This window comes from Mirounga leonina, unplaced genomic scaffold (genome assembly GCF_011800145.1).
Source record: "Mirounga leonina isolate KUSES-001 unplaced genomic scaffold, KU_Mleo_1.0 Mir_176, whole genome shotgun sequence".
Taxonomy (NCBI): domain Eukaryota; kingdom Metazoa; phylum Chordata; class Mammalia; order Carnivora; family Phocidae; genus Mirounga; species Mirounga leonina.
In genome coordinates this window covers 17,288,247-17,313,210 of record NW_023270454.1, presented here as the reverse complement: position 1 = coordinate 17,313,210, position 24,964 = coordinate 17,288,247, and the positions used below count along the sequence as shown (strand labels likewise).

The 24,964-nt window shown below is 37.1% G+C and overlaps 2 protein-coding genes across 10 annotated transcripts in view; one reads left to right on the top strand and one right to left on the bottom strand.

Moving 5' to 3' along the window:
* The window catches only part of CLCN3 (chloride voltage-gated channel 3), a 91,461-nt gene extending 83,941 nt beyond the window's left edge, over positions 1-7,520 (top strand). For 4 of the 7 annotated variants that reach the window (XM_035022710.1, XM_035022711.1, XM_035022712.1 and 1 more), the window contains 2 exons: positions 3,452-3,527; positions 5,234-7,520. In XM_035022710.1, coding sequence (XP_034878601.1) covers positions 3,452-3,527; positions 5,234-5,392 — 235 coding nt within the window. In that variant the 3' untranslated portion in view covers positions 5,393-7,520. The remainder of the gene's footprint in view (positions 1-3,451; positions 3,528-5,233) is intronic. The other 3 variants (XM_035022713.1, XM_035022714.1, XM_035022715.1) reach the window with 1 other exon arrangement.
* Positions 7,521-8,874: 1,354 nt separating this feature from the next.
* LOC118022164 (histone PARylation factor 1) overlaps positions 8,875-24,964 on the bottom strand; it is a 33,780-nt gene continuing 17,690 nt past the window's right edge. The window contains exons 5-10 of one of the 3 annotated variants that reach the window (XM_035022718.1): positions 24,452-24,602; positions 20,036-20,123; positions 15,821-15,993; positions 12,176-14,387; positions 11,931-12,081; positions 8,875-9,192 (exon numbers count right to left, since the gene is read on the bottom strand). In XM_035022718.1, coding sequence (XP_034878609.1) covers positions 14,256-14,387; positions 15,821-15,993; positions 20,036-20,123; positions 24,452-24,602 — 544 coding nt within the window. In that variant the 3' untranslated portion in view covers positions 8,875-9,192; positions 11,931-12,081; positions 12,176-14,255. Of the gene's footprint in view, positions 9,193-11,930; positions 14,388-15,820; positions 15,994-20,035; positions 20,124-24,451; positions 24,603-24,964 lie in introns of all 3 variants that reach the window. The other 2 variants (XM_035022717.1, XM_035022719.1) reach the window with 2 other exon arrangements.

Here is a 24,964-nt window from a genome sequence, read left to right as displayed (position 1 = left end):
GTTATTGACTAATAGAATGTATCTTCTTTCTTTGTGATTTCTTAAACTACTACCATTTTCTTGAACAATATATTGTGCCATACTGGGTTAAGAATAGAAATATAGAGAATTAGATCCATATTTAGTGTTTTCACTGTGCTAACCAATTAAATCTAAATAGTGTGAAATAAATTATTAAAGGTGTAAAATTCTTGATGAAAGGAAGTTTGGAATTATTAAGTATTGCAGACACTAATTGGAGAAGAGATACATGTAATAAAATAACTACTTTCTTTTAATGTTGTTTAATTAAAAAAATAATAGTTACCAAACTTCATTGTTTGAAAACTTAATAAGTACATGTTAAATGGAGTAACTTTTTATGAAGTTATATGGGTTTTAGGGCCCTTTTAATTATAAATGGCTCAATTAGAAGCTAAGCTGAGTAGTTATAATTTTTACTTGCTTTGAGTTATTCTCTGTGCCTGGCATGTTTGTCCTTTCGTGTGCTAACAAATATAAATGTTCCTCTCTAGTTACAATTACTTATGATCACAAAGCTGTATGGGTCAATTACCATATTTCACTTTGCTGATTAATTCCCAGATTTTTGGCAGCACAGATATTAGAAAGGAAAATATTTAAAAGAAAGTGTAAAAATAACAAAATATGGGGGAGGGGGAGGATAGCTAATTAAATACCTCATACTGCCCATTTATAAGAAAGCTTGTGGTGTGGGGTAGCTTTTTCTAAAGGAATATGTTTAATTGCCTTGATTATTAAATTTTTCTTATTTCTGTCCTTCAAGGAAAATAAATTGATATATATAGAAAGAAAAGACACCACTTGGGGTGGTAGCTCTTGGGTCTTTATTTTCTTGGAAGTATGTAAGGAAGTAGAGTGTTTTTATTCTCACTTGAAGTTAAATGACTTAAAGTTAGAAAAAAAGTCATATCTACTCGTTTTTAGTGGAGAGTGTAAAGTTCTGGATAACTGTCAGCACCTTCTAGCTCGTAGTGGGTCCTTGGAAGTGGAAAATAACTATTTGGGGGAAGAGATACAGCTCTGTACCAACTGTTAGGTACAAGGAGAAAATGAGAATAGGGAGATGAGGGAGAAGTGTGTCTGTAAATTTTAAAGATGTCAGTTGTAGATTTCCCATGTTTTATATTTGAATTAGCAGAATTTCTTAAAATCTTTTTAGTCTTTTTTTTTTTTTTAGGATTTTACTTATTAATTTGTCAGAGAGAGAGAGCATGTGGGTGCACACAAGCAGAGGGAGTGGCAGGCGGAGGGGGAAGTAGGCTCCCTGCTGAACAGGGAGTCCAATGTGGGACTCGATCCCAGGACCCTGAGATCATGGCCTGAGCTGAAGGCAGACACTTAACCAACTGAGCCACTCAGGCGTCCCAAAATCTTCTTAGTCTTGGTGGATCTAGCAGGATGTTAATAGGCATTGCTCAGAAAGAGTTTTGTGACCATGTAAGTTTGGAATGTATTGGATTAAATACAATTGAGGTTTCTCTATTGTGGAATGTCCCAAAGTTTATAAAATGTTGATATTATTTGAGTCCCGGGGACAATAGGCAAGTTTTCCAAACTTGTTTGAACATGTAGCCTTTTATTTTATTTTATTTTATTTTTTTATCTTATTGATTGATTGAAGGAAGAGGGCAGAAGAACTCCTGGGACTGGTGTTTTTTGGAACATATTTTGGAAAAACGTTGGGTCGTGCTCTGTTAACTCTTACATCATTGTTAGCCCCACAAGGAAACAACAAAGTATTCTTTATATAAGTTACATTTTGCATTGATTTTCTTTGCACTTCCTGAAATTAATAAAGTAGCACTGAACTTGGCCTTACTACTCTCAAATCACTTTTCTCCATTAGAGAGAAAATATATTTATTTCCTCCTTTTTAGGACCATTACTTTATAATATAGAGATTACTTTATAAATCTCCAAATTTGCCATTTGGTCCTTAATCAATTTGTAACTCTCCTCATTTTGTACCTTGTGATTTGGCAGAGCTTACTAAAATAGTAACTGAAAGTAATCGTATATAATTGGAAAGAAAAGAATGAGTAAGAATTAAACTGGAATTATTTAATTGTCAAGGTTTTTTCACATTTCTGACTCCAACTATAAATTAAAGTGAATTGATGGTTTTTTGTTGTTTTCCCTCACACTTATTAGTGCTTATTTTATGTATGCATTTTTTATTTCATGAGTGCATTTTCTGAGCCTTTTTGGAGGGAGAACTTGTTTGTATCCTCTGACAACTTTTCAATTTATCTTTGTTCTTAAGGATCAGTACATTATTTTAAATACTGAGAAAACATTAGCAGAGAACCTATTTCTGCCTTTCCCCAGTGTCTGCCCTCCCTGCTTTCCCACTCCCACACCCAGGCATCATCCTTAATAACTGTTTTATAACTGACATATCTGTAGGCCTTGACTACTTTAAGTGAAGTCCCCTAGTGACATTCTTTAAGAAGTCAGAATGTTCAAAGGCAGTTGAATAGTAAAGTTGACTTAACTAGATCACCAGGGAAATGTCCAATACCTTGAAGGGCATTCTGGATGGGCTTCCAGAATTTGAAGATTAAGGCTTTTTAAGGTCTTTGAATTCATTATTTTTGTTGCCATATATTGTAGTCGAATTCTTCCATTATAAAACCAGTAACCAGGATTTTGTTCTAATAAATCTAATTATTTTCAAGTATCCTTGTGAGAATTTATGTCCCTCATTTTGCTTGATATTATAATAGTGATAGATTAACTGAAAAATAATCATTTAGAAAAAAACATGCATAATGTAAAAGTCATTTTGACCTCTAATTATAAATACATCTTACTAGCTTATTTTAAGAAGTAGCTTTCAGCGTGTCCTGAAAATTAGGGGGTGTGTGTATTGGTTGGCATTATTTATTTAAGTGCACATTACCTTTCATTTTAATCCCAAGTAGTAGTAAAACCCTCGGGATTTCTTAAGTCTCCTCATAGGCAATTGAGGCTAAGCCTTCTTTCTACCTTTTCACTGCTGAGGTAGATCCAAATAATAGCAGCTGCATTGTAACATTTTAGAAATTAGAAAAATACTTTCCCCTGATGAAGGGACACTGAAAATGAAACTAAATTTTAGAGGTTTATAGCTGTGTATTGTTTCTTTTGTACTTTTCTTTATAGTCATTTTCATTGCAAACTTTTATAATTTTGATTTTTAATTTAAAAAGGAAAACAACTCACCTATATTTAAAAATAGTATCATGTCTCTTATGAAAGTCAGTAGAAGTTATGCAAATGGGGCCTGGGGTTTCAAATCATTTTTGTTTTTATTTTTCTAAAGTTCATTAAAAGCATCCTTATGGTTCATGGTTTTTATTTTTTTCTCTCCTTTCTTTATCATTATGATTGGAACCTCTTTTAATTTAATTTCTCACAGTTATTAGCATAACATGATCTGTTTCAGGATTGTCTTGGGGATCATCACAAAGAAGAACATATTAGAGCATCTCGAGCAACTAAAGCAGCACGTCGAACCCTTGGTGATTAGATATATGAGATCTCCTCATTAGACACCTTAGAAGTCAGGAAGCATGAAACTTGTGAACTGTTCAGTTCTGTCTGTCCCAGATATCTGCTGAATAAAAAAAAATCCTACATGCTGCCAATTACATTTATATCTCATAAACTATGTCTGTAAGATAAATTTAGATATTTGTAAGATTCCATTCACAGGAAGTTAGCAAAAGTTAATGTCTCTCATCAAAATCATTGGTTGCAATTTAAGAACTATAAACAGTTTGATAATTAAATGAGTAAATATTATTGGATGTTCTTAAAGTAAACACAAGTGTGTCTACCTTAGTTGATACACCGGTTTCAGAAGGTGACTGACTGGTGGAAAATGTCTGTCCCCCACCCCCAAAACCCTTTTTCTTTTTTATGTTTCCTAATCTTGTGGTAGTCTTGTGGTAAATCTAAGCTCATAAATGATTTTAACCGAGCTTAGCAATGTTAGAATTGCTGAATGTTAAACAGATTTTTTTATGGGCACACTAACTAGAGCGTAATGTTGTATATATTTGTGATCATAGCATTAGTTCTTTTTCTGCTACACCTTGCATACCTTCACAGTCAAGAATGTGTGTCCTGCCATTTCATTAGTGAACTGTACCTAGATTATGTGTGTGCCCCTTTTGTTTGATGTTTCCAGAATGCTGTGAGCAGCTTTTGGGGTCAAATGCATTTGTTTTAACTGGCTTTATGTCCTAGTGGTTTCATGGCTAAAGATAAATTTTGAATTATCTTACCTTATAACCTAAAAATTGTCTGGCTTTAGCAATTAATGCCTGAAATTATTTTGCCCTGTAATTGTCATACCTATATAAAACCTGTCCCAGTTTGCTTAAGTACACAACTGATTATGTATTTCTGTTGTATGCTAATATTTCACAAGTGTTTCATGCATCCTTTTTTAAAAAACTACTAACCAGAATAATAAGTAGCTACTCATTCATTCTGCTTTCTGCTTCACCTATAATAATCTTTTAGGACTGCTTCTTGATTTTTTCACCATAAGCATTAACAACCAAGACTTTCATAAAAGCACTGTATCTTAACTTTTTCGGCCAAAAGCAAAAGAGGAAAACATTGATGAGTGTGCTAGAAACTTGGGTTGTCTTACAGATTTATTCTCTGGGCTCTGAAGTTTGGGATTGGAGTTCTTTGTTGACCATTTTATCTCAATTGTATGTGCTTTCATGAAGATTCTGCATACAACTGGGCAATCCTTAAGTTATTTTTTTAAAGTTGGTTAAATTTGGTTTTAAAAAAATGGAATATTGAGGAGATTTGGTCATCAGACATTTTACTGCTTTCTTGATGTCCTGGCAATGACTTTTCCTTCTCAAATGGGATCAGTATCATTTCTTGTTCACACATCCTCCCATTTTGTTTTACTTTTTTGTTGGCATACATGAATCGAAGTACCTCTACTTCAGTGAGGCGTGCAGTCCTCAGAGTCTTGGTGGAAAGGACATCGTACTATTAGTGACCATGATACTTTCATATCAAAGGATGGTTGCTGGATAATTTAATTATCTTTACCAATAAAATACTTTTTGAAAATGCAAAATCACGGTGCTTGCTTTGCTCTATTCCTGTCAACAAAAAGGGTTTAGCTATAGAGTTAGCTTTTCTTTTCTTTTCCCTTTTATTTTAATAGCAATCTTCTGTTTATTCCTTTCAGGCGCCTCCTTGGCATTATAACAAAAAAAGATATCCTCCGTCATATGGCCCAGACGGCAAACCAAGACCCCGCTTCAATAATGTTCAACTGAATCCTATAGATGAGGAGAGAGAGGAAACAGAAGAGGAAGTTCATTTGTTGAATAGCACAACTCTTTAACCCGAGGGAGTCGTCTACTTTTATTTCTCCTTTAAAAAAAGAAAGACAAGAAATCTAAAAGCCAGGCTTTTGCAACACGGTTTGCAAATACGGCTGGTGGAATGGAGGAATTGTTTGGGGAGGGAAAGGAGCGAGAAGGAAGTGAGTGAGGTATTTCCCCTTCTAACTGAGAGCAGCAAATCATCTCCTGTTGTTCTGCACTGGATGCATTCAGCTGAGGATGTGCGTGGTAGTGCAGGCGGGAGCATCAGCGGAGAGGGCGCCGCGGCCGTGGAGTCCTCGGACCAGCTGGAGCACCTGGCCTGTTTCTCCAGCATCGCAGCAATAGCAGTCTCTGTTTCTGGAGGAATTACTTTGAATTGAGCCATCTATAAGACAGCAAGGTCTTGCCCTTTTGTATCAAAACTGTTCTGTTTAATTCACGAATTATATAGTTAAGCATTATCTTTCTACATTCCAGAAGAGCGTTTCTTTTTCTTTCTCCCTCCCTCTCTCTCTCTCTCTTTCTCTCTTGAGCTGTGGCAAAGCCTCTTTAAACTGGTGTACCCTTTTGAAACAGTCCTTTCTCATATTGAGATGTACTGTGATTTTACCGAAGTTTCATCACAAGAAGGGAGTGTTTCTTGTGCCATTAGCCATGCAGTTGGTACCATCACTAAATGCTTGGAGCGGTCACATGCACCACAACAAAGGCCAGTCAAATGGGTAAAATCTCGAAGGAAGCGTGAAGGAAATCTCTCAGCTTGTGTGCATTGTGGTTCAGAATCAACAACAATGAACCTTGACTTGTAAGGATAAACAATTTTCTTTTTGTTTTTTTCCTCTCAGACTTTATGGATAATGTGACCTGGTCTTATGCAAATTTTCTATTCTATTCTAAAACTACTATAATAGACAAGTACTGTTCAGCATAAGGAAACAAAATGCTGCTGCTTTGACAGTAAAGAGAAGGAAGTATTCTGTTTAGCTGTATCTGGTATTAATTGCATGTTTAAACACTGGAATTTTTTTTCTTGAAATTAGATCAGTCATTTTTTTTTCTTTCCTCAAGATATTTTATTGCTGACACTGAAGAAGAAATGTAATTCATAACTTGCACTAAATGTATATTTCTTTTCTTAAAAATTTACCATTCTTATTTATATTTTTATGGATTAAAATTTATAAAATACAGATCAGTTAATATCGTGCTTAAATAATTTTACCTTTTTAATGTGATTTTTATAGACTAATTCAGACTTACAAATATGGAGATATGAACAAAGTTTACACTGGGAACAAGGGTTTAAAAAGAGGTTGTGGTTATTTGTCTGTGATCCAGTGTGTACATAAACCTTTTTCCGATCTTTCACTGCCATCCTCTGGATTATGTATTCTGTACATTTTGACTCATTAACTAGAAAGTTAAAACACAACAAATCACTTTGCAGATTAAAACCAAAAGTCAAATAGTGTTAACCTTAAAAAAACAAACAAACAAACAAATGAAAACAATTGCAAAGGTAGCAGTTAAAATTTTAATCTGAACATAACCTTTGAATCTTTGGGTACATCACATCCATAAGTGTTCAGTTAATGTTTTGAATATCCACAGTGCACATTTTTGCAGGATGAGTTGAAAATGTACTGGGGTGTGTTTGGAATTTTTGTTTTTGGAAATGTCTGTCTTAATCATGGTCTTAATTCACTATCAGCAAAGGCAGTTTACTTGAAGGACTGGCCTATATAATCTGGGCTTATGCATTTTTGGTAGGAAATGAATTTTGCAGACAGACATTTTCTGAAACATAACCGGCAATGAGCCGTTTTTACATTTTGGAAGTGATTCTTCACTTCCTAGTTCTTAAAAATAATATATCCGTAATATCTTGAAGCTTTTATTAGATCATGAAGCCATATTAGAATGACAATTAAAAGTTGAACAACATTTTAGGAACTTCATGAAACATTTCTTCATTTTGCTATCTGCCTAAAATTGGTATTTTGTCCTAGTTTACTTGCTCCCTTTGGCAGACTTCAAGCTTTCTTAGTAACCCCTTCAATGAAGCTCATTTGGCCATACAGAGTGAAATCTTTTCTAAATTATACTTCTATGTATCTTATCTTCATCTTGTCCTGAGTGTATCTGCAGTGTGAACTCCTCAGCATTGGCTACTGAATAGCTTGTCTTGAGTTACAAGCCTTCAAAGGAGAAACCAGCTTCTTTGCAGATAGCTTCGTAACATTAAATGTCACATGGATTTTATTTTCCATGTTTCCTTTTTGATTTCACGTCCTCCTTTCATTGCTCATCCTGCCTCACAGACCGACATTTCAGGGTGGATATTCAAGGTGGATATTAATTTTCTTCCTGGTATATTTCTATCCCTTGATGTGTCTTACTGCTAAAATACAGGAAAAGTGTTGTATTTCTAATGCATTCACTGGTTTTCTTCAGTAGTACTACCTGTTCCACTTTTCTTTTTGATATATTGAGGTGTGTCTGCTTTTCAACCAAACGATGAAATAGTGGAGACCATGAAATATATGTGCCTGGCTAATTGGCAAATTAATTGACCAATATAATAAGTGGAGCGCCTTATTGGAGTACCCTTTTTGAGAAGGTATGATGAGAATGGGCAAGGGTGTCAGCATCTCTTACTAATAATTGTTTTCAGTTTTGGTTCATGAAGAATGCTTAGTTTGTTAATCTGTGATGTTGCCTAGAGCTGTATTTATCTGTTTTTATTTATACTAGTGTAGTAAAGCTGCATATCATTACAGTAAAAATGATTACTGTGATGAGTTAATCAGAAAATCTATTAAAATCTGTATGACAATGTGTGGTTTGGCCTTTAATTATATCTGTAAGAGTCCTCCCACTTCTGCTGCTGCCCTATGCAGTGTAGGCCAATATGCCTGGCACATGCCAGCCTCAAAAGGGTGACAAATACAATGTTTCTCTCAGGTTACAAAGCCATTTCTATACTTTGCAGACGAGGGGCCACAAAGGAATAGATGCTGGATTGAACAGCAGGATATAAATACTACCAGCAGTAGTAGGGAGTCTCCATTTGTCAGTGCAACTTGGAGGTTTACAGAAAGATTTCACTTCAGTTTACTTTCAAAAAGAAAAATTACGCTGTTGGCATGAAGATAAAACATGTAAATGATTTACATTTTTTTTTTAGATTGATTTATTTACTTTAGAGAGCGGAAGGGGCAGGGGGAGAGGTAGAGAGAATCTCAGGCCGACTGCACTGAGCGTGGAGTCTAACCTGGGGCTCGATCTCAGGACCCTGACTGAGATCATGACCTGAGCTGAAACCAAGAGTCAACCGCTTAACTGACTGAGCCACCCAGGCGCCCCTACATGTTTTTTTAAATTTTACTTTGTACATTTGCTAATAGAACTGCCTAAATGAAGGTGGTAACATTTGAATTGTTAAAAGATTTCAGTAGTGTAATATTAAACTCTTAGTAAAAGACACTTGACTAAAAAGTCTGTAATAGATTTTATTTATCATTCATTTCATTCGATCCTTCACTGAGTTTTTATTGAATACTTACTGTGTGATAGGCACTGCGCTGTGTTCCTGAAGCTTACATTCCAGTAGGGACAGAGACATATATGGTATGTCAGATGGTGATACATATCACAAGTTATTTAGTTCAGCAGATTTTTCTTTTTTTGAAAAAGTGTGTGCCACACACTGTTATAGCATACATAAATCAGGCAAAAATTCCCAAAAAATCAGTAATCGGGAGGATGCTATTTTTTATAGAGGGCCTCAGGGATAAGGTGACATTTGAGCAGAATCCTAAAAAAAGTAAGGGAATGATACAGTTCCTGTGAGAAGAATGTTCTAAGAAGAGGAAATAGTATATGCAAGCATCCTGAGGAGGGATACACCTGACAGGTACAAGGAATACCAAGTAGGTCACTGTGGCTGGAGTGGGGAGTAGGGTGTAAGAGGAGGAAAGAAGTTAGGGATATAGTCGTTTGACTTTTATTCTGAATAAAATGGGAAGCCAGTGTGGCAGAAAAGTGACATGATCTGACTTAACGTGATCTCTGGCTGCTTTGTTGGGGATAGACTATAATGGGGAAGGGGTGGATGGAGGGAGACCAATTAGAAGGCTCTCGGAATAATCAAGGTAAGATATGATAGATGCTTGAACCTGACTCGGGTGGTGGAGGTCGTTCAAGTGCTGGATTCTAGACATTTTGGAGGTGGCAGAGGCAGGATTTGCTAATGGATCGAATGTGGAGTGATACAAGAGGAGTAAAAGATGTTCCCAATGGCCACTGACTGAACTGGGAATGACTTCAGGAAGACCAGATTTGAGGTTGTGTACAGAGGAATTTTGGTTTTAAGACATTAAGTTTTAAATGACTTTTCGACTTCCAAGTGGGGATGTCAAGTAGGCAGTTATATATACCGAGACTCAAGTTCAGGAGGAAGGTCCAGCCTAAGAGACCTAAAACATCTGGGAGGTATCATCCTGAGCCAGTGAACAGAGTGGACTGAGCATTGACATACATGTATATTTAGATTTGAGGAGATGAGGCGCCAGCAGAAGAGGGAGCAACCAGTGAGGTAGGGTGAAGATTGGTGCCTTTAAGAGAAAGGTGGTCCCATAAGGCGTGAATAATAGTTTCATGGAGGATCAGTGAAGTAAATGGGGATTGAAAGTTGCCCAGTGGGAGATAATGGATAACTTTGATCAAAGCAGGCTCAGATCAGGCAAAAGTCTGATTGGAGTGGGTTTGACAGAGATTGATGAAAGGAATTGAAGGCAGCTATTTTTTTTTTTTTTTTAAGATTTTATATATTTGAGAGAGCATGAGCAGGGGCGGGGAATGGGCAGAGAGAGAGGGAGAAGCAGCCTTCCTGCTGAGCAGGGAGCCCCATACGGGGCTCCATCCCAGGAGCCTGGGATCATGACCTGAGCCCAAGGCAGGTGCTTAACCAACTGAGCCACCCAGGCGCCCCCAAAAGGCAACTATTTCAACTCTTGCTGAGTTTTCCAGAAACTGGATGCGTGAAAGAGAGTATTTTGTTTTAGGATGCAGGATATTACAGCTTTTATTGTTGATAGGAATATTGGAGAGGGAAAACTGATTTGAAGAGAGAGAGAGGTCTTTGAGTAGGCAAGAGGGGATGGCCTCTTGGGACATTAAGCAACATTTATAGCAATGTGGAAGAGGCAGAGTATATTGGGTAGTTGGTAGTGTGGGGTGAGATTTTGGGGAAGTTACTTTGTTTTTTCTTAGTGAAATAAACTGAGGGCTGGGAGGTACTGTTGCATGTTTGAGGAAAGATGTGAAAGTAGTAGGATTAATGGGCAGTAGTATGACCAACTTGAGGTTAAAACAAGACCAGCTGTCGGGGCGCCTGGGTGGCTCAGTCGGTTAAGCGTCTGCCTTCGGCTCGGGTCATGATCCCAGGGTCCTGGGATCGAGCCCCGCATCGGGCTCCCTGCTCTGCGGGGAGCCTGCTTCTCCCTCTCCCACTCTCCCTGCTTGTGTTCCCTCTCTCGCTGTGTCTCTCTCTGTCAAATAAATAAAAATTAAAAAAAATAAACAAACAAAAATACAAGACCAGTTGTCATGGTTGTATTTTTTTCCCCAGCCACCTGATACTGAGCAGAAGTAGGAGTAGGCAGCTTTTTATCAGGCTTAAGTTTCTAACATAAGTACAGCTAATGGAGAGAGGGGCAGTGGGGTAGATGAGGGAGTGATCATAATGATGGAGAGTGGAATACAAGGGCTGGGTGAAGAGGGAAGCAAGAATACCAAGTGAAGAATAGTGAAAAAGGCTGTTAGATCAGTGAATTGGTGTAGGCTACGGTGGGTTTGAAAACTGGGTGGAGCTGGGGACTAGAGAAAGAGGAAAAGACGGGTGGTGATATTTTGGACAGTAGGATGCTTGAAACTGAGATTAGGGAGGGGGTTTGCATTATTGGTGCTGACAAGGTCTAGGGTGTGACTTTGGAGTTGATAGCTAAAGAGGGGGACCATCTAGATCAGGAGTCAGCAAATTTTCCACCGTGAAGTGCCAGATAGTAAATATTTTAGGCTTTGGGGGCCATAACAATCTGCTGCAACTACTCTGCCGTTGTAGGCCCACATAATACGCAAATGAACAGGTGTGGCTGTTTCTCCATACAGTTTTTTTTTTTTTTAAGATTTTATTTTCACAGAGAGAGACAGCGAGAGAGGGAACACAAGTAGGGGGAGTGGGAGAGGGAGAAGCAGGCTTCCCGCTGACAAAAACAAGTGGGTCAGATTTGGCCCTCAGCACGTTTGTTGACCCTTGGTCTAGATACTGAATAAACTGTGGGTTTAGGGTATCAGGATCATCTGCATAGATAGCGGGTATCTGTCATTGTGGTGACATAATATGTAGCACTACCTTGGATTAAGTTTTATAGCTTTCATTTTTTCCCTTGGGTGTATCTTTCCACATGTGTGTTTGAGAGATTATACCCCATTATTAAGCTCCAGGAATGAGCTTAGCTAAATTCGAGTAGTGATTTTCTGTTAGATTCTTACCGAGTTAAGGTACTTCATTTGGGAGTCTAGGCATTTAGAACGTGTTCTGAGAACAGAAGTAGATAGGTGGTGCTTGGAAGCGACTATAGCCATTGGATGGCCACATCCTCGGTAGATAAAAATATTCAGCAAACTAGGTTAGCGGACTGTGCTTCAGTGAAGGAAAGAGAAAGAGAAGTTTGGTATTGTATTGTAAGGAGCTTGCTCTTTAATGAAAAATGTTCCAGTAGTTGGAAGGTGAGTACCTCCTGAAACCTGTTTCCAGCCCTCTGACACAACTTTCCAGTTTGAGACTGGAAATCCGCAACTACAGTATCCAGATGATAATGGCCATATTCTTGGCATTGGTATCCAATTCAATCTTTGCTGTTACGCAACGCCTGGCGTTCTGAAAATACACATTCATGTTAGGTTTGTATAAGCAAAGGATGAAAAGCTGATCTTTTTTTTGTCCCCCTTCATTTTAATTTGTTCCTTGATAAGAAGTCCTGTTAGAATCTGTATTACTGATCACAAGGCATATTTAAAAAAAAAAACTACAAACTATTTGAAACTGTTGGATCAAGGAATGGCAGAACTTATTAAATGGCTAATATTTCTAGCTAAGAAGATTGATTTAAGATAGCTGATTTGAATATTTTTTTAGATATTTAAAAGATATATGTTAATATATGTTAATTTAAAAGATGTATGTTAACTATTTCTGAATACTGCCCCTAATATTAGGTACCTTAGAAACTAAGGAAATCTGAGGAAAAAGGCTCAGGAGCTTATAAAATGTTCAATTATTTAAGATCCAATGTGATTTGGTCACCTTTTCTAATCAAAGTATGTGTGAGCTAATGTTCCTGTCATCTTACAGCTTAGTTCAGATGGGGCCAGGACCTGCAGATGCTTACACACTGAAATGTGGCAGTTTCTTAAAACCTCCTGAGACCTCCCCATCAGAACTATGAAAGTTCCAGTACAGTAATGAAAGGGAAGGTAAAAGGATGTTTTCAGTTTAGTTTGGCTAAGCTATTATATAAAACATCTCTTGAAGAAAGCATCTTAATGACCTACAAAGGCAGCCTGGGCCATGGGAATGAGAATAGATACTAGGTATAGGCTGTAAAAGCAGAGGAGATTTTTGACCTCAGAAGACATTCTATTGTCTGAGAAGTCAAGAATTCTTACCTTAAGGGCATCTCAAAATAGTTTCCCAAATCTTGCTAGTGTGATTTTATCAGGCACTTAGTGAGCAGCATGGAATAGGGTCATTTTGTTCAACAAATAAATACATACTCAAAGGTTTGTGTTACTGAGGGGGGATACATACTGATAAAATACATGTTCTTAAACCTGCAGCTTAAAGACAAGCTGCTTGTATTAAAAATCCTGGCGGGAAGTGTTTGCAAATAGTCTACTCATACTTTATATCAAAAAGAGTAAGTATCAGAGTATCTCAAACTATTTTAAGAAGACAGCTGACAGGATAAGTGACACTGGAGACTGACAATTCAACAAAAGTTCTTTGGGTAAGGCAAGTCAATCTTCTGCAAAACGTGGGGGTTACAAGATGACCTAAGGGCTTTTTTACCTTGAACTTCATACAAAGGGGAAATGGCTTATATGCTCTTCAGCCCAATCTGCAGAGTTGGCTATTTTACATTTCATGGTTTGCGCTCTGTTTTTAAGGGGAAGGACATTTTTTTCAGGCTTGAGGATGTGAATCTGGTTTGCAGTAGTAAACTTTAAATTAATGGTATACTGATTAGTATACTATACTGTATATCAATATTCTATGCTATACTGATTAGTTCAAATACAGTGAGTCAAAGAATTGTTTTAAAGAATATACCTAATAGGTACCTGGACTACATATGTATCATCTGGAGATATTGTTAAAAAGTAACTTTGGTACCTCTGGGGTCAGGCACCTCCCAAGTTTACTTCCCCTATGCCCTCCCCACCGCCCACTAATCCAGTCCTTAGAGCTATAGCTATTATTAACTCAAGTCTGAGGAAATAAATTTTTAGTTGTCCATATGTTCAATATTGAAACAGGGCTCCCTGATGAGAGAATAGTCTAGTTATCCACGGGCAGTAGACCGTGACTTCCTGTGACATGTCAGAGGACTTTGGCTGTCTTTCAGATGTGATTAGGGCATCACCATTTAGATGACTGCCATTTATCTGCACATGAAAGAAAAGGGTTAGAAGAGCTTTATAAAAGTTTTTAGTAAATATTTCCATCAATTTATTTTCTGTATTCCTTAAAAACAAATCACAAGTTTAATACTAATGCTTTAAAATATTATACACCGAAACAAAGCCAACTCTCATTCATGCTGCAAGTTGGTCTATGTTCTCTTTACTTCTGTTTGCCAAATGATCTTCAATAATTTCTGCAAAGAGATTCCTCTTCAACAGATTATATGCAAGAGGTAAAAGCTGGCCAGCAACTTTATGAAAATACTGAAAAATAAAAGAATATAACATTAAGCAGAGAATATAGCAGATGCCCTAGTAAGTAGCAAAAAACACACTGAAAAAGCTCTTGTTTAACAAAGCATACTCTCCAAATCATTTTAGCTACTTTCTCAATTGGCTAGGAACAGTGAATTCACACAGGCATTTAGCATTCTGTTCAAGAGGCAACCTTGTAGTACTAAAAGACTAATGGTACATCTTGAAGAAAATTCAGAAGAAAATGGAGTTAAAATTTTAAGCTTCCTTATTCCCTTAGGTAAGGATCATCGTCCTTTTTACTTGCCCCAAACTATACGCTCAAATGTTCTTTCCTTCTTTAGTGTATCCCTACCAGTTAAGATTTTAATCATTATTTTCCTTAGTTGATACTATATGAAATGGTATGCTGAATTTGAGTTTTCAAATCACATTTATTCCCCTTTATCTTCAAATTCTCTCTCCCTGACCCCACCATGTAACCCTGGTCCATCCCTTAAGTCACTGCTTTGGGTTTATCAAGTGACTTAGACTACTGCTATTACATATATACTCGAAGAGAACCTGGCAATGCTTCCGTTGATGCAGTTAGCACTTACCAGATGCTCAGTACTGTGCTAAACCTTTTCATATGTTGTTTAGTACTCACACCAATCATTTTCAATTAAGTTGATAAACATTTTTTTGGCAGGCCCAGCATTATTCTGATTGGCCAATGACTGTTATTCTGGCTGTTAAACACTTGTGATTATTTTTACTAATAACCATATATAAGGTAGGCAAAGAAACACAGTGATAGGGTTTGAAGCGGAGTTCTCAAAACAGACGCCCCTGACCAGTGGCATCAGCCTGACCTGTGACGGGTCTAAGACTCACCCAAGAACTCGATCAAAGCTTGGAGGGTGGGGGGCGTAGGGGTAAGTACCCCAAGCTGTGTCTGAACAGCCCTCCACGTTGTGGTGATACCTGCTGAGGTCAGAGCGCCGCTGGTTTAGTCTTGCCGCTCACACTGGTCTATAGAGCAGCAGTGTTACCAGCACGCAGGAGCAGGTCAAACGCAGACTCCGGCCTCACCGCAGATGCACTCAAACAGTCCTACGAAAGGTATGTGTACGTAGCCATACACATATCTAACTAACAGCATATAGCCCTAGAATACATCTAATAAGTAAATTCACTTTAATGTAACCTGAAGGCAAATAACCTTGGTTAGTCACCTTTGGTAGAATACAAGATGAATTTCAAATAAATATTTTCAGACATCTGCTTATCAAAAAGTTCATTTTGGGAAAAAAAAATTCATTTTGACACACAAGCCGAATTTATATCCTACCCACGCTAGTGGGGACATAAATGTGCATGCTCTAGTATGCCTGTATGTGGAGTGTGGTGGGGAAGAGCAGGGTTTGGTGACTGTTGGGAGGTAGTTTTTTTTTACTCACGTGTGAGCCGTAACAAAAGAGATCCATTCCCAGCTCAAGCCCCATACCATAATCACATTCATCATTAGCAAACTGCACAAAGGTCATCATTTCCTGAATGGGAGCAAAAGCTTTTAGTCTGTCCTCATCACTTGGTGCCTCAACAATTGTCTTGCAAATTCTCTTGAGGTTGGCTGTAAGAAACCAAGGATATAAAAGATGATCTGCACCCATCATCAAAGGTAAAAAGATAATTAAGCTGGATTTTCCTCATCAATTTTTATACTAGTACAACAAATGCCACCTTGGGTGGCACTATAATTTAGAATGGCAATTTTATAATTTAAGAAAAGTGGTTTAACAAAAAAGATTTTTATATCAGCAAAGTGTGACTATTTTACCATGGATCTAGTTGCAATCATGATTATACATAAGCTTTTAAAGATTTTTAGTAGGCTAGTCCACGGATCAACAAACTGTGGCCAAACCTGACACACCCTGTTTTTAACTGCCCTCACACTAAGAATGTTTTTCCATTTTAGCTCGTTGGGGGAAAAAAAAAAAAAAAATGGCAACAGAGACCATACATAGCCCACCTCTGGGCCAGTCCATGTTAGGAGCTGGATTTTAAAAAAAAAACCCAAAACAGACCATAATGTTTATTCTTTATTGCCCTGTCCTACCTGTTCTTAGAGGCAGAGAGAAAGGCAATATAAGAAATAAGAAATCATTGCCGAATTAAACCTTTACCAAAGTGTGGCCACAGCAAAAGTGTAATTTGATGTGAGAACACAGAGAAAATTCCTAATCTCTAAATTTAAAAAGCCGGTGGTTTAACATTTTCATTTTGGCTTTCAACATTTTCCCCTCCTCTCCTTTCTGGATGCCGGTGTGCATCAGATCTCAGGATGCATATGAAGGTACTTAACACTATCTAATTAGACTTCCTTTTTGACAAATTGTACCTCCTTTTTGACAAACTACTGCCCTAAGGATAATCCAGTAATAAAAATAATGGATATTATTCAAACAAGCCAACAAAAATACATTTCTGAACTAAGTGGCTGCTGTACTGGGGGGGAGAGGAAGATTCATTAGAACATTAACAATTACACCTAAGAATGATACATGACTTTTAAGTTTTAATGTATAAGGCACAATATTCTGTTGATACTAACTACAGACCTAAGATTATCAAGAGTGGTAAAGAAATACTAGGGCTTTTAACCTCTGAATATGAATATATTTGATTCAGTTGTGACGACTGCACCGAATGCATACTCTCTGTGAGGTCACCAAATGTATTTTGTTCCTTTTCCCACCTTTGGTAGATAAATATCGCACTGAACAAATTACACTTATCACCTATGTTCCTGCCTATAAATAGTGGTGACGCATTTATTGGTTTGAAACTTTTTTTTTTTTTTAAAGATTTTACTTATTTATTTGAGAGAGAGAGAATGAGAGACAGAGAGCAGGAGAGGGAGGAGGGTCAAAGGGAGAAGCAGACCCCCCACTGAGCAGGGAGCCAGATGTGGGACTCGATCCCGGGACTCCAGGATCATGACCTGAGCCGAAGGCAGTCGCTTAACCAACTGAGCCACCCAGGCGCCCCGGTTTGAAACTTTTTAAAAAGAGTTTATTTATACAAACTTCATAAGCTTCCTTTTCAGAAAAAAATCAGTGCCAATCATTTAAAGGAAACATATCCAGCCTCCATCAAAAAACCTTAAGGTAATAGAAAATAAGGGGTTCCTTCTTGCACCCAGAGAAGATATAACATCGATTGAGACCCTTAGAATCTCTCTCACCACAGTGCTGCTGGCAGCCCCTACAATTCAATTAGAGTTGGCATGGAAGTGAAGACCTAGTTGTCTTCTGTTAGCAAGTAATTTAAAGTTTATCACTTTCTGATGTCTTCTACTTTCACTCCAGGTAAGTCATATATGGACTACAAAAGAATAAGCAATTTACAACAATTACTAAGCTATCAAAATACTAAACAGAGATGAAAATATTCAGTTCACCACCAGTGTGAGGAAAAATATGTTCTTCCACCAATAAAAACTTCCACGAAAATTCACTTTAACAGAAGTCCAAACTTGATACCTAAGTGAAGCCTTAAATTAACACTCAAAAATGCTGCCTTAAATGTTACTATTCAAAACAATGATTTAGGAGCTTCAATACTTGGTTCGTATTTTATTCTTCTACTACCACCAACTGGAATACTTAAGCTAAGCCATAGTGATTGTGCCAAAGTTAAAGTTGGGCAACTAGCTAAGCAATTATTCTTTAGTTAGTGGTAAGCACTCCACAGTCAGAAAGACCTAAGTTTGAGATCCAGTTTCCACCTGAAAAGGGAATAAGACCTACTTTAAAGAGTGGGGGGAGTGTTACTGTATAAATATCACTTGATATAATTTATTACGACATTTATGAACTGCTTAATAAATGGTATCTTATTTGCCAGGTTGGAATGTTATGTTCCAAGTTTCAAAGGGGAAACTGGTTATGAACAAACTACCCTGTGATTTACCGAACACTGTTGCACATTAACAAACTGCAGGTCAACTGTACTTTCTGGCAAACAACACTAGGCAAAAGCAAGATGATATTAGGTCCCTAACTTTACGCCTTGCTGCACTTCTCAGTCAAAAATAATTAAACCACAGAAGGATCTGGTATCTAGAATGTTAGCAAAAGGAGAGAGAAATAAAAATGATTTTAGACATAAAAATAAAGACCCACAACCAGGGGAGGGTAATAAGGTTTACTCCAGGGTATGACAACTTAATACCTACCACCCTAGATCTGCAACAATGTTCTCAGACTTTCCCAGACAAGACAGTAAATCTGCTTTATAAAGCTTCGAGTGCACTAACACACAGGCAGAAGACTGAACAGGAAAGAGCTGGAGCCTATACTCGTTCCCCATTAGAGACTGACTACCTCTGACTTCAGAGAGGAGATACAGGACAGATTAGACTGTCGAACAAGTAAAATGTAGGCTACCTATGTAATTAAGTTTTTTCTGGTAGCTGTATTAAAGAAATATGTGAAACTAATTTGAAGGTATTTAACAACCCATTATATCCACATAGCATTTCAACATGTAATTAATATTAAAAAAAATTTAAGTTTCAGTTTTTAAAGTTAAATGAATTAAAATCAAAATTACAAATTCAGCTCAATTGCACTAGCCACATATGAAGTGCTCTGTAGCCATTCATGGCCATATTTACTTTTCCCATGGAACTCCTCTAAAATGGCAGGGGTACAGCAAAAACAGTTACACATGAATAGTTGTGATTTAAGATACCAATCTTGGCTGGAGACTCTGTACAACGAAGTTTGAGAACAGCTGCTTTAGAAAACTGGTTAAAAAAATGCAGATTTCTAGGTTCCAACCCCAGAGACTAACAACCAAGGCTGGTTAGTTCTGTTCTGAAAAATGGATGACCAATATTATATGTGTTTGGGCAGGAATACTTGGTTCTTGAGGAAGTGCTAATTTTGATTTCCTTCTAAATTTTATCCTTCTTGGAAAAGGATAATATATAAGAGAATGCCAATAGGGATGTTCCAAGTAAGAAGGGAATAAAAAGGAGAGGGGAAAGAGTTAAGAAGTGATTTTTTCCCCTCTTTTTTCAAAATAGCAATAATTAGATTTTGTATATAAACAGTCCATTTTCAGAGTTTTTGTACTTGTAAATGAAGTAGTTCAGGATCTTGGGCTTCTGAAAGCTAAGCAGTCTTACATACAGATGAAGAAATTTTCACAAAGGACTAGATAACCACACACTATTTCAAGAATTATTTTGTAAGTTGACTATAATGTCAAATGTCTGAAATAGTTCAGAAAAAGTAACCCAGGCAATAGGTTAAAATTCTTTAAACTCTTAAAATTACCATATTTTGAGCCCTATTAGGCAAGCACTGTGCTAAGAACCTTACATACTCTTTACACTCCAAACATCCCTATATATGAATGGTACTCACCATTATTAACCATTTTAGAGATGAAAAAGACAAGGTTTACCAGTAAGGTTAAGTAATTTGCTTAAGGTTACACAGCTATAAACCTAGTTTTAATTCAGGCCTGATTGATCCTAAAACTTGAGCTTGCTCTTTATCCCTAAGATCTAGTGACTGTCTCACGAAAGGCATACTTACTTACCTACTTCTCAATACAAGGAAAACCTTCCTCATACATTTACATAAGAAATACATTACCATCCGTTTCAGGGAGCTCTCTGTACCCAACATCATTTTTATCTACTGGGACAACCAAGCCTGCACCATGAAAGGTCTTTGTCACAACCTAAATAAAAAAAATAAATACAACTATTGGTAAACAGACAAAATAGACATGGTAGATAGATAAAATCAACAAACAACAAACTCTCCAAAATAAATGTACACACACAAACCCTCAACATTTATGTCAAAATGTAACATTTAATGACATTTCATTCAACCTGGAGTCCACCACCAAAGTTTAATATTATTTCTTCAAAATCAGTAAAGGTTAAGCACATGAAGAAATGATAGAACAGTGAAACTGGCTTTTACTAATTGCACTCAGGCAGAAGTCCACACCCTGATTTGGGAAGGAAGAATGCTAATGCATCCTATTATATGAGGCAAGCCAGAATTTAAGTTTTCTCTTAGGTCACTGTATTTTCTAGGTAGGAAGCATAAGGAACTGAGCCTAAAAGGTCAAGGAATAGTTTTTGTTAGCAGGAAAATGCCACCGGACAGAATTCCTCTCATCCATCTTGCCAAGTTCAGGGCCTCCATTTTTACTTGAAAAATTCAGGCTTGTTTTTGCAAATTTCCCCAAAGTAGGGCAGTTTCCAGTTTTGTGGTGCCCTTTACAGAAGCAAAATAACATAACCAGTGATCTTTTATAGTGGTAATCTTCAAAGGCAAGAACAGGCCCAACCACAACCACCACCATAACCCTTCCAGTCTACATTCTTTTTATTCACAGTAGTGGTATTATTCTTAGGTCTTTCCTTAACAAAACAACTACTTCAGATATTATGCTTATTGGTGCAGCCCAGTGAAAACTGCCAAGACAGAAGATGGACACAAGCCCAAAATTAGCTCTTCATTTTAGTCTTCTCACCTAAGTCTCTAGATTTTTTTTTAAGATTTTATTTATTCATTTGAGACACAGAGATACACAGAGAGAGAGAGCATGAGCAGGGAGAGAGGCAGAGGGAGAGGAAGAAGCAGGCTCCCCGCTGAGCCAGGAGCCCGATGTGGGGCTCAATCCCAGGACCCTGGGATCATGACCTGAGCCGAAGGCAGACGCTTAACCATCTGAGCCACCCAGGCGCGGTCCTAAGTCTCTAGATCTTAAAATCTGTTTCACTCAGATGACCCTAATCTCTTGCTTCTTTCATTCTTTCGTAAGTAAGAGAAGGGACAGATTATTCAAAATAAGTTCTCAGATAACAGCTCACCATTTGGAAAAAACAAAGTCATAGTTATATCTTACTCTTTATAACAAAGTAATTTGCAGTTGGATGTCAGGATTAAATGTAAAAATAAAACCAATGAAACCTCTAGAAGGCAAATATTTTTAATAATTTTAGATTGGAAAAGGAAAAGACAGACTTGACTACGTAAAATTTAAAAAAATCAAATAAAAATCAAGAACAAAAGATACTGATAAAAAATATCTGCAATATACATAACAATAAAAATAAGATTAATGTCTTTAAACTATAAAGGAGTCTTACAAGGAAAAAACACCCAACTTAAAACACAAATAAGAAAAGGTGAATTCTAACCCTGACCGAAAAATGGCCAAACTTGAGACAGTTCACCAAAGAAATACAAATGGCCAGTAGATAAGTGAAAAATATTTAATGTCCTTTATAATCAAAGAAATGCTAATTAAAACAATGACTTATCATTTTACATTTATGCAAGTGGAAAAGACCAAAAGGGACTGCTAATACCTAGTTAGTAGTGGCAAAGGTATGGGGAGAACAGGCACTCAATCGTTGCTGGTGGGAACGTAAACTAGCTTCACTCAGACAGGGAGTTTTGCAAACAAAGAAAATAAAAAACTCCACAAAATGAAAAACCAGCAAAAAAAACAACATACACAGCCACTCTAAATCACTCTGGACCTGGCAATACTACATCTAGTAATTTCTTCTAAGGAAATAAATAAGTGTGCAAAGAAAGGTATAGAAAGTTCTATGTGGCAGGATTTGTCTTTGTGAAAAATTTTAAGCAACCTAAGCTATGAACATAGAATAGTGCTCTGCTGCCATTCTAAAATTTATGAGGTGGGTCTTCAATTTAGCAATATGAAATGATAATCATAATCACAAGCATAAAAAAGCAGGTCATAAAACAGTATTGATAATGAGAGAAAAAACATCCATATAGTTACTGGCTTATTTTCTCTTCCACTCAGGCTGACACACAACAAAACCATGGGATGTCCCTATTTTCATATTTTTCACAGATGATTAACTGCACTAATTTTCCATAAAGAGGTAGCAATTATTAGCAAAGCACCAGAATCCTAGTTTTATTATGAATAATAGAATTACAAATTTAGGAAAACCCTGTGCAAGGGTGGGGGATATACTGAGGCACCAGAATCAGAGGATGAAATGATGGAAGGATGTATCCTCATTTTATAGCAACATTAAATCAGTGTTCATTTTTAAACATGAAATCTAGGTATAAAAAAAGGGTAAAGTGGCATACGGCCAATAGGTAAGATGGAGTGGAAAGAAAGCTAAATACCAAACATGTGAATTTAGGTTTCAGGTCACTTATGATTTTAAACAAGGAACAAAGCCTCTGTAAACCCTGATTTACTGATCTATGATACAGGATAATAATTCCTCCTTTGTTTGAGGGTTTGTTGTAGAGGTTGAATGAGGTAACTCGTAAGGGCTTTGCATTCCAAAACACCGTAAGGTATCAACAGTATAAAAACAATTGTTTCTCGCATATTATATAGTGCACTATTATACGAGAATGGATATATTACTCTCCTACGTAAGGACAAAGTCACTAACTAATATACGAATGGAACTGAATTTTTCGGAACTAGAAAAGTAAGAATTAAATGAATATCCGACAATAAAAGAACAAACTTCCTTTTTAATAGAAAAGGAACAAAAAGCAAAATCACCAACCGGTTGTCTTTGGGAGGATAAAATCACAGTTGTCTTTTAAGGTTTTTTTTTTCTCTTTATATTTATGTTTTTACCAGTTAATTTTGTGAACGGAAAAAAATATGTACTAAAAAGAAACCTCATGGGGAAGGGAGCTAGGATAAACATACCTATGAAATTTAAACTCCAATGTCATCTTCTAGTTATGGGGAAGAATTAAGGAAATCTCATCTGAAATTATAATTGATGGTAGAAAAATAAAATAAGGTTCTGATGAAAGAATTTGTTATCAGCTATTCTGTCTACAGAAGTACAGTATTTAGTCAAGATAAATTAGGAATAGATAAGTATGAGGCAAGAAATGGCTCATTAGGTGGGAGAGGCTCCCTGTGGAAACTAGGAAGGTAAATGGCAACATAACATCTTGAAGTAATTTAAAAATGTCCCCACTGAAGTGACATTCATTCAAATGCAGTTTTAGAAATTATTTCTGGCCTCTAGGACTAAAGGAACACTTGCTGAGACTGCAGTTTAGTGACTATAACTTATGTGATTATCATGCCTGCGGCTGAAGTAGGATTTTCAATAACCAAATACACAAAACTACTTAGTTACCAGTGTCAGTTTATCCAGGAATAACTAGTACTTAATTTGGCCTAGAACTTTCAGATGAACCAGCCACAGCTGATAATGGTTGGAAACTGGAGTGCTCTCATTGCACACTGATAAATATCCTTCTTTACCAGAGGTTATAAGAACAAAATCCTATAGAATTCTCATTTACCCCAAAGCAGAATTCTCCTATGTTGTCTGTCAACTTATTCTGAAATTTTTAACTTCAGATCCAAAAGGATCCAAGACCCAGAAGTCTTTGCTGTTTATAATACACTCCACTCACAATGCAGGTGTTAGGAGAGATGCAAAAGGAAATGCTAATGGGACCAATAAGGGAAAAGGAGACAGGACTGCTTAGACACACATTTGCTGCAGAAAGTGAGCAAATCTCAATACACACTGTCTTCCAAAAGGGAATTACCTTTAAAGCCCTTAACTAAACCACTCTAAGGCATACCTTCACAAAACTACTCCCCCAAAACACCTTGCGCTAAATCAACCATCCTTAGCTATTCAAGAAATTTAGGTAAATACTATGCACAAAGCTGCTTTCACTCAATTCTATGAGATGAATAACTGGTAAAACAAGATGAAAAGAGTGGGAAGTCCTGGCATGAGCTAGCAGCCAGAGCAGCGCTATCTGCTCGCGTGCCTCAGCCTGCCTAACAACTTATGAGAGCCACCCAAGCCCTGCTCCGATGCCATCCTTCTAGCAATCCAGAGGCTGGACAGCCCTGGAGGGAGCCCCTGACGGGTGACATCTAGCTCTCCTCAGGATGGGGCAGGAGAGAAGGATAAGGTGTAGGTGGGAAGGAATCAAGAGAGGAAAAAATCCTATTAGGTAGCAAAACAGTCTGAGACTAACAGATTTAAACCATACTTTCTTATCTCTCTGTTTCATCTTCATGGTTCTCTGTTCCAGTGGGTACCCCAGTTCTCTGGCTGCTTCTGTTAGTTTCTCATCTATGTTTTTCATGAGACTAGTTTTCTTTTTATCTGTTACTTCCTTAAGTTTTTTCATCAGAAATAATCTGAAAAAGAAGTAAAAGCCCTCATTATTATGCAGGCCCCTGTACTAAGGACGTAGACCTTGGGAAGTTAAGGGAGTACATTATAGACATCAAATTCCATGCAAGAGAAAAACTGCAGAATAATTACCAACAGTTCTCTCAGAACCCCTAATAGACTTCTTCCAACAAGAGAAAGGCAATTATTAATAAAAAAGCTATCAGTCACAGAAACAGCAAACATGATTCAAGTTTGTATTGTCCCTGTAATGTCTATAATAAAGATATAAAACGTATTTCAAAAGCTGAGAGTCAAACCAATTTTAAGCCGTATCACTTGACATTAACATATGGCATACTGCTTTGGAGAAGTGTGGCATAACAGA